General features: G+C 45.9%; 3 protein-coding genes across 3 annotated transcripts in view; 2 read left to right on the forward strand and 1 right to left on the reverse strand.

Annotated features, from left to right (window-relative positions):
• Positions 1 to 2,950, forward strand: part of LOC106810308 (monocarboxylate transporter 11-like) — a 3,455-nt gene extending 505 nt beyond the window's left edge. The window contains exon 2 of the mRNA XM_014813613.1: positions 2,916 to 2,950. Coding sequence (XP_014669099.1) covers positions 2,916 to 2,950 — 35 coding nt within the window. The remainder of the gene's footprint in view (positions 1 to 2,915) is intronic.
• Positions 2,951 to 2,986: 36 nt separating this feature from the next.
• On the forward strand, positions 2,987 to 7,804 carry LOC106810303. Its single transcript, XM_014813607.1, has 3 exons — positions 2,987 to 3,069; positions 4,126 to 4,961; positions 7,710 to 7,804. The coding sequence occupies exons 2-3, from the start codon at positions 4,532 to 4,534 to the stop codon at positions 7,802 to 7,804; spliced, it is 525 nt and encodes a 174-aa protein (XP_014669093.1). The 5' UTR covers positions 2,987 to 3,069; positions 4,126 to 4,531.
• A 762-nt stretch (positions 7,805 to 8,566) lies between these two features.
• The window catches only part of LOC106810307 (sigma non-opioid intracellular receptor 1-like), a 13,495-nt gene continuing 11,916 nt past the window's right edge, over positions 8,567 to 10,145 (reverse strand). The window contains exon 4 of the mRNA XM_014813612.1: positions 8,567 to 9,082. Within this exon, the coding sequence (XP_014669098.1) occupies positions 8,859 to 9,082 (224 nt within the window). The 3' untranslated portion in view covers positions 8,567 to 8,858. The remainder of the gene's footprint in view (positions 9,083 to 10,145) is intronic.

Consider the following 10,145-nt stretch of genomic DNA (forward strand, 5'->3'; position numbering starts at 1 on the left):
ACATTTATCACTACCTGTATCAGCATACAAACTAAAAATCTTGTATGACATTCAGAGATGGCAATGTGAAAAACAATTGATTTAAAACCTCATATTAGACAATTTGTAACACAGAATTAATAGTAAACGAGTAATAATAATTGTAATGTTATTAAGAACGTTAATGAGGTAAGGTAGTCGACTTGACCCGCGCGTAGTCGACTTGACCCGCGCAGCGTGATTGGGTGGGTCGTAAAGGGCGTAGCCGCGACCCACAAGTAAGAAACGCGTGGTTCAAGCGACACGCGTTAACGAACGGAGAGTAGTCGCGCCGTAACGCAGCCAATAACAGTCACGCGAATTAATTGGGCATGCTTGACCGAACTGGGACACCGACCTATAATAAGCAGTGAGGCTAGAACCAGATGAGAGTAGCCGTCACTATAAGAACTATGTTTTAGTGAAATAAGAGGGCTCACTCTCTCGCAGTTTTTTGCATAGCCGACGACAACGTTACCTACACCGTTCTTTTAGTTTTTCATCACTGACCACTGCAACCTCAAACTATGTAAGTTATGCTTTTGTATTGCCGCGTACCTTCTGTATACATCGTTTATAGAGTACTCCGTAATTAAAGATGGTCCATACCTGTATACGTAAAACGCGTGTCGCAGCCAAATTTTGTAGATTAAGCGGCGCCGCCGCGATACTCTCTTAACTAATATACCGTAGTCACGAAACATACGATCACGGATAACACAATCGAGCATTTAAGAGCTATGAGTATAAAGTAAACGTTACACAATTCAGTTATGATTTTAAAACTTTATTCACAATTCTATTCATTACACAAGCATTCAAGAATGACAAGTTGTTTTTTCATTTTTGGCCGCAGCTTGTCTAAATTATTGTTTATAAACTATTCATAAGTGAAGAAGGCGGACTGTACATATGCAATATACAGTACTTCACACAGTGGGCAGATTACATGCCGCTTTAAAAAGCAATTTTATGTATCAGCGGCTGTGACAAATTGACAAATTAAGTACGTAGTCAGTTTTTTGCAGTAAACTAGTGATGATTGCCATGCTGGTTCAAATTGCTGATAAAATCTTCATCCATCCTACCAAAAATATAAGCTAGGAAAAATGCAGAAGATAGATGAGCGGCTTTTAGAATAATGGCGTCCAAATGGCACTATTTTGGCATCAAAAATAAAAACGACTGTGGGGCGGGGGCATGCCCCCCCCCCGCACTTCACACAAGTATTAACACTCTGTAAATAAATTTCTTGGTAAATCAGTATATTCACGATCGACTTACACACACACGCTACGTCACACAGACACGCAACGCACGCACACAGGCCAGCCCACATATACGCACACACGCACAAACAGTTACATAACATAACGTACATGGCCAAGAGCAATCTCAACCGCGTCCATGGACAAGTGGGCTGCCTAGTCGCACGCGCTTAAATCGAGATGACGCCATCCTTCGCTCGATCAAGGTCCAACTAGACACCAACACGTATATATATATATATATAACAGCGATAACGTTACATTCGGCAACTGCGCATCCACACAATAACGCGGAGCTATAGAAGCGGCGCTGACAGCATGGAAGGGGGTGGGAGCGAGCAGGCGCGCGCGCCCAGACGACTATGACCAGACAGCGTAGCGCCTTCTCGGATAGAGGCTGGGGGGCTGGGTCTGTCAGCCGGCGGCTGCGGCACCATCCTCGGCTCAACGTGGGAACAGCAGAAAGGCGTACGCATTCTTTATGGGGCTTGACATGCAAAAATGGAGCGGCTTGCACGGCGACGTGGCAAGAGAACATCACGATACTCGGCGTCCGCAATAGCAATGCTCCCTGCTCATTAGGTAAACTGTCAAATGTCGCTCAATAACGCATGGCTGTTCGCAGCGTTATCGTAAACAATATGTCTCCGAGAACAAAGGAGTCATCTGGTGCTAGCGAGTCTGTCCCTGTGGACAAAAATTATGTCACACAAAGCAAATAAAACTTTAATTAATGCTAGAAGATGTAATCTATCGCGTATCGGCGTGCAGTGAGATATCTTAAGAGCGCGTTTTCACGGCGGAACGTTTTTGGCCCGAGCCTATTAGCCCGCCGCCATTATTTGCTCGAGCCGAGCGTTTCACACGGACGTTTTTGGCCTGAGCCTATTATGGCCCGTACGCAGATTTGTCCGATCGAAAACGTCGTAAGCATAACGACCACAACCCCAAAGGAACCCGACCACATACCTAACCCAGGGCCCCGAGCCAAAATTTTAGCACAAGCGCTGTTCCGAAACGTAGAGCGTAGAATCGAGTTGAGGCGGTAGATGCCGCGAGTGTCGAACGTGTACTTCGACGAAATAAAGTCCAAAACAGTATAAAAATTCGCAAAAAATTTGATCAGGATGCACGTTTTCAGATTGATAATTAACACTCGAAAACCGTACAGCTAAGGGCACTCCTGAATCGGTAAACAACGCCAATCTCGCGACATACTGCTAAAAGAGTATCTGTTTTTGAGATATCTGGTGCAATAAAATTTATTTGAATTTGGAAATTTGATATTTGACAGACGTATCTCACTTGCGTACTGTGAGCTCAAAGCCGGCCCGAGCCCAAATTTGGCCGCGAGCCAAAATCTAGAGCCCGATTTGCTCGAGCGCACCATGACCGTGTGAAATGGGGCGACCTTTGTCACACAAAGCGCCTGTGAAATTTACTCGTATGTTTGCTCTGGCAGCTCACGCCAACCACGTAGCCGCACGTACGCCACGCCGCACGCACGCAGCTACGCGCAACCACACTACGTACGTAGCGCACGCACGCACGCACGCGACGCTCTAACACACACATGCCTATATATATCATATATAGAGGAGGGTATATATATATAGCTCTAATTCGCAGAGCCGCCACGAGAATTCTTGTGGTACACGATTTGACACAGGAAATTGCGAGCTCATCGAGGATTACTATCTGCTTTGGCGTTGATGCCTCGGCTATTGTTTCACAGCAGCCTCTTCTCATTAATCACACTCACCGCGTTTGGTGTAAGTCGTAGGTAGTGGTTAACAGCCAGGCGGAAACACAATTAAACCCACTTGCTCGGTTTTTTTAATTTACCTGACTGCCGCTAATCAAAACAGAGCCGCGCTAATCTTTAATTGGCATCTTTATTTGCAAGAACTTAATTATTTTTTGGTTAATAAAGACGGGGTACCGTATAGGCCATTGTATAATAAACTATAATACCTCATGGCAGGCAGGGCAGTAAAGTAAATTGAGCAATGGTGCATGCTCGGTGTACTACGGTAGGCCATTGAGCGTAATATTTAAATTATATATGTATATATATGTAACTAAATATATATATATATAGATAAATAATATTTGATAGATATGGCGGACCTCATCTAGATACAAGGTTACACTATATATATACACTATATATATCATATAATACTACTACCTATTATATTAACAATTCGTGGCCAAAAGGCACGTCGTACTCACTGAATTCGTACCAAAAACTATCATAAGGGTACTGTTCTATAGTCTATTGAGTCATATAGTTCATTTATTTTCCAAATTCGCGCAAGCATGCAACTTGTTATAAAACAGACGATCATGTAAAACACGCGCACACACTAAATCGCCGGGTTCTTCACGACTGTGGTCCATGTGTGCTTTTTGGTGCGGGCTTTGGGTCCGTGGATGGGCTTCGAGGGGGTCCGTGGATGGGGCTTCAGGGGGTCCGTGATTGGCTTCAAAGGGGGTCCGTGGATGGGCTTCAAGGGGTCCGTGGATGGGCTTCAGGGGTCCGTGGATGGGCTTCAGGGGGGTCCGTGATGGGCTTCAGGGGGGTCCGTGAAACCCAATATGTATGCCAAAATTGTGTGTTTATGTGCTTATCGTGTATTTTTCTGAGAGGGGTCTGTAGCTTCAGCCCAGAATTTCTCAAAGGGTCCACGACTCAAAAGAAGATTAAGAAGCCACTGCACGGAATAGAACCCCAGAAACAAAAAAAAACCAAAGAAGCCAAGGAAAACACACCGAAACGACTCTCACTGACCATCTTTAACGACAACTTTTCCTCAGCTTCTCGTGTTTCTCACAGGTGTCGGTAACGGCCTGTGCGTGATCCCAGGTTCAGTCTCACGAGCGATTACTTCGATAAGCGCGCGGCGACAGCTTCGGGCATTGTCGTCGCCGGTGCCGGGGTCGGCGGCCTCGTCCTGCCGCTCATCACTAACGCACTCGTCGCTGAGTACACTTACACGGGCGCCAGCCTCATCAATGGCGCCATCGTGCTGCACTCGGTCGCATGTGCTGCCCTCCTGCGGCCGCTGCCGACCCGCGCTGCAACACGAACCGACGCTGGCGTGACCTTCACGCGCGTAGAGACGGCGCCAAGCGCAGACGATCTCACCGCGGTAGCAGACGTCGTCGCTAAGCAACAGCCGCGCCACGCGTTCAGGTGGTCGGCGCTCGCCGACGCGCGTTTCTGGGTGTTCACTCTCTGTATGTGTCTGCTCAACTTCGGTTTATTCAACATCGCCGTCTACCTGCCGATCAAGAGCATCGAGATTGGAGGCGAGGACGCAAACACAGCCCTCGCTGTCAGCTTGTCCAGCGCCACTGACACGCTGGCGCGCATCCTTCTCTGCACGGTACTGTGGGACAGCAAGCGCTTCCGCGGAATCTACACCCGCCAGATGGGGTTCGTGATTGCCATGGCGGGCGCTGGAGTGCTGATGTCGCTGGCGGCGGTCGTGGATCAACAATGGTCATTTCTCGTGTGGAGCGCCGCGACGGGGTTTTTCATCGGAGGCGCGCTGTCACCGACGTTCGTTATGATGAAGCAGATAGCGGGAGCCGACGCGTTCGCCGACTCGCTGGCGGTCGACTTCCTGCTGGAGGGTCCCGTCACCTTCGTGGCGCCCATCTTGTTAGGTGAGCGAGCGACCGGNGGATGGTCCACGCTGAGACGTCAGCTAGGGGCTGACCTCCCTGTTGATGATTCTTCTCCACCTTTCTCGATCGGCCGTATCGTCCTCCGTTACTCCCAACCTTCTCATCGCCGCCTCCACTCCATCCCTCCACCTGTGACGTTGCCAATATATATATATTTTGACAAGGCGAGATAGGATATATATTTGTCATTATTCATATTTCATTATTCATCATCATTGTCATAACTCCTGATAAATATATACATTATATATATATATATATATATACTTTGGGTGATTTACCGTGTATGATAACTATCAACTGGCGTTTTCAATACCTTTTCGTCTGTCTTTTTATTGTATATAATTTAATATAATGTATTTAATATAATGCACTTGGAACTTGGATGCTTTTAATTCAGACTTATTAATTGTTACTATTTTTTCACATTTACAACCAACGTTAAATGTGCGTGCGTGCGTACATCGGTAAGCATGAGTGATGGCACTCAATATACATCTGTGAGTCTGTGGCGTAGACAGGTCCTCAGTTGTGGGGGGGATGATTTCGCTGTTACTTCCATCATAATGTATATGAAGAGTGTGCGCGAGTAGCGCACACCGCGAGCGCTTTGGCGCAAAGCCCTTAATGGGTGGGGTCCAGGGGCCCGCCCTAGGGATCTAAGCTCTTGGATTTTAGCAATTTAGAACCTTCAAGATGGTCGTTTTTGAGGTAATTTAAAAAAATCGATATTGTAAGTGCAATTTTGTGAATTCGAGGGTAATTTTTTTCTTTGGATCCCAGAGGTTTAATAACACCCCCCTCCCCCACACACACACACAACCAGTGGCGGATCTAGAAGTGAATTCTAGGGGGGGGGGCGAATCATGCGAGCTCAAGGGCACGAAGTGCGCACTGTGTGGAATTGTTAAAAAGTTGCAATCTAAAAGCAATCAATTTTAGAAATCTAAAAGCTATCAGCAACCCTAACCCTATCTACGCCCCTGTCAGATGAACTCAAATTTGACGTTTGATATGCATACAAATATTCATAATCATAACCTTTGTTAGCAGTACTCTACAGGCGCCGCGGAACGATTTTTGAAGTGGGGGTGCTAAATTTGTTACGCTCGACAGTGGCCAATGCAGGATTTCGAGGAGGGTGGTAAGAAACATGCGGGGGTATGCGGGTCCTCCCCCAGAAAATTTTGAATCCCCCATTTTCCTCCTGAAAGTAGGGGGGAATGATTGTACACGCCATCCCCCCACGTCAATAAGTGGGGGGGATGCATCCCCCCCCCATCCCCCCCGCTATCTACGCCCCTGTCTGTGACTGTCGGTCCCTCACTTGCTCATGACTTGCTCATGACTCGGTCGGTCAGTAGATCTGTCGGTCTGTACATATGCCTATCAATCTATCAGTCCGTCCTTCCGTTCGTCCGTCCGTCCTTCCGTTCGGCCGTCCGTCCCTCCGTCTGTCTATCTATCTTAATGTCTATCGGTTTGTCTGTCTGTCCGTCCGTCCGTCCCTCCGACCGCGCGCCTGTCCATCTGTATGTCTGTCGGTCTGCCTGTATGTCCGTCCGTCCGTCCGCACGTACGTCCGCACATAAGTTCGTCAGTCGCTACGTACGTATGTTCGTCCGTCCGCCTGCTTGCTTGTATATCTATCAGCTGTTTCCTTGCCATCACTCTACCCGTCCCTCCGTCGCTTATATATTAGACATTGACGTGAGATATTTTGAAATATACAGTTTACGGTGTAAGTGCAATCCAGACGGGCGAAGTCCCCAGAAAAACTACTCCAAGAAGCAATTCAATAAATTTTGCCAAGTATAGTCTACATCTGCTCGCCACAGTGGTGTTTATTAGTTGCGTTCATTTTAGTCACAAGAAGCGCTACTAATATGGGGAGTTTAGTCTTGCTCCCTACTTCCCTTAAATAAAAGCTTCGTAAACATACATAACAACAACAGCTTTATCCGTCGACAAATATCACAGCACGATCTTAAACCCTGACATTAAACCCCTAAAATATATTATTCAACTGATATACGAACGTGATATTACAATCGTTGAATCCCGCATGTAGCAGTCTTATAACAAAGACTGCACTGGAGAAAATATCACCTCGTCACCTAGGAATGATGACACGCAGACAAGTGACAACACGATTAGGATACTACTTAACACCATATAACAAACTAGAGCACTCAGAGAGCACAGACCTCTGCCAAGGCAGCTGAATTCTCTCAATGTGAAATTTTTTATTAATTAATTAATTAATTAAATAATTAATTGGATCCGGATTAGTGCGAGCATGCAGGTGGGGGAGGACTGTGGTTGCCCCTTAGCCTGTGGTTGCGTGTTTGTAAGTCTACAGCCAGCGCACCTAGCGGAAGTGAACTGAAACGTGCATGGTAACACACAAACCCACAAACCAACACTCAAAGACACGCCGGTGAAAACATAACCTCCGCCAAGCCCCTGGCGGAGGTAACAAACAGGACAGCTGGCTAAAATGTTCGTTCAAGCGCGATACTAGCTCTGACCAATGGCTGGTGTTGCATTAAAAGTTGTGCGGCGGCAGGCAGGCAGTGCTAACATACAGAGACTCACCATTTGTTTGCTAAGATAACCGCTGGGCCGGTCGGTGGTTTTCTGTATAGCGTACTGCGATCAAATGCAGCTATAAAAGTGGAAAGCGCCCCAGTAAGCATGTTATGTGTCATAACTAAATTGTTCAAGAGAACTATGGATACACAGAGTGGAAGGAACCTTTTCTCAGAGCCATGAAAGTGTTATCGCATGTAATACACTGGAATTATAATTTAGTGACCTAGATCCGAAAGCAATGCACACGAGTAAAGCTGGGTTTGCACTATAGAAAGATTGGTGAGTTGATGTATTTTTCAACGTTCTAACAACCTTTCAATCAGAAGTTCAAAGTTTTCTTTGACACACACCTACCGATTGCTATTTTCGGAGTGGCTGAGTGGCAAAAACATGATCAACTTGCTTACCAAAAATAGAACATGTTCTAATCTCTCAACCAGTTGTGTGCTAAACTTTTACGTTTACGCTGCCGCCTTTCGGTCGATTAGTTAAAAAGTTTATCAGCTCGTCAAGTTTTCAGCAAAAAGTTGATAGTGTAATCCCGGAAGCGAATGATTATCCACTTGCTTGTATCCTCATGTGCCTTGATGTACAATTAACTTTACACAACCTACTGCTGTTATCAGTTAGCTGGTAATCTGCAGATAGTAACTTGCTGGTTGGTCGGCCATAGTGCATAATTTAACCTAGCAAGCATAGCGAGTGTCCCATCTCATTTTATTTGCTATTTGATATTACTTCTGCATTGGCAACAACATAGTACCAAAATATCTGGCACTGCAATCCAGCTGGCCCATGATGCACATCCATCTCCATAGAACATTCATGCAGCATATTATATCACCACTTGGCAGAAAATAATTTTCCTACATAATTTCAATAAATCAGAAAAAAATTCATGTTGATATACGCACACACGCACGCACACACGTACATGGGCGCACACACAAACACGCGCGCGCGCACACACACACACACGCACACACACACGTACACATGCACACACACGCACATACATTGTACGCCTCAACGCATATCAACACACACACACCATAAACGCACATGGTGCAAATAATGTCTACCAAGTAATTTCATTAGAAATATATTAATCATCTTAATTAATCACATCTAATTTGTGATATTCACAATGCACCGGCAGATGAAACTAACAGCTTCACTGATCGTCCCACATGCTACATTTCCTACCCACACACTGAACTCCTTGATGTGTAACCATAGCCCTTCCCACGAGCTGTTGCCATCAGCAACAACAACAACCGTTCAGACATGTACTCCCGTTGCGAACAGTAGCTCCTGCCACAGCGCCTTGCAGTAGATGCGCAAGGTCCTGTAGAGTGTGACAAAGTCCTGGGTGCCAAACAGTGTGTCGGATAGAGCGAAGGGCAGTGTTGTCGGTATGAGACCCCGGCCATACTCCAGCATCCATGTGTTGGCTGTCCAGTGCACGGCAGCTGCCTCTCCCATCACATGTCTCACCGTGTCACCTGCAAGAGGACTGGAACATTAGACCTGCTAGGTCGAGTGGGGAAAAACCAAGATAACAAAGAGAGTCAGTGAGGGAAACATCAGGAGACTGGATCAGGTCACTTGCAGATAAGGAAGTTGTCTGTCAGAATGATTAAATGACAGAATTATAAAAGAGGGCCTGCTATTCCTTAGGCCAAACAAAAAAATACCTTTGGTTCGAGTCACATGGATTGTGAAAATTAGGGTAGGTAGGTAGGTATAACATTTTTTTTTTTCTGCAAAAACATGGGTAGGCAGGAATATAATTTTTGTTTTCACAAGTTAAATATAGGGTATACTAATACAGCTTGAAATGCAGGAGCCACGAGATGCAAATGACTTGCAGTTGCATGTACCATTGCTGCAAGTCATGATATTGTTTTCAAAATGTGAACACCAGTCGTGTACTGATGTCGTGTACTGGTATTCGTGTCGTGTACTGGATAGTAGTGTTAGGAATCGCTCCAAAAACTCAGCTCGATTAATCGTCCCTTTGAACGAGCGAGTAACCGAAGTGTAAACGGCTCTGCGGCCGCGTATAGCACGATAGCATGCGTATACTATATAGTACGCGATCGATCGCGTACATCAAAGCCGGCCGCTGCGCCATACGACCTTCAGGCTCTGTTTATGAAGTAGCCGGCCCCGGCTCTATACGACTGTTTCACGTTGTAGGATTCTAGAAAAAGTAGGAACTGTTTCACTTCTCGCCAACGAAGTTCTGTTTATAGAGTTCCAAAATATTTCCCTTAAGCCCGGCGCACACGTGAGTTTATTTTACTCAAGTAAAATGACGCATGAGTCATTTTACTCAGCGTGTGCGGCGAATTTTGTTGAGTAATTTGACGCATGCGTCATTTTACTCACGTGTGCGGCGGATTTTCGTTGAGTCATCTTTGACTCATGCGTCATTTTACTTGAGTAAAATAACTCACGTGTGCGCCAGGCTTTAGGTAAATAAAATGACAAGAGTCGGATATTTGAATATGTATGATCGGCAGGCGGTATCTTTGAATTTTATTTTTCTTGAAACCCTCTTGC

The sequence above is a fragment of the Priapulus caudatus genome, unplaced genomic scaffold (genome assembly GCF_000485595.1).
Source record: "Priapulus caudatus unplaced genomic scaffold, Priapulus_caudatus-5.0.1 Scaffold430, whole genome shotgun sequence".
Classification (NCBI taxonomy): Eukaryota; Metazoa; Priapulida; class Priapulimorpha; order Priapulimorphida; family Priapulidae; genus Priapulus; species Priapulus caudatus.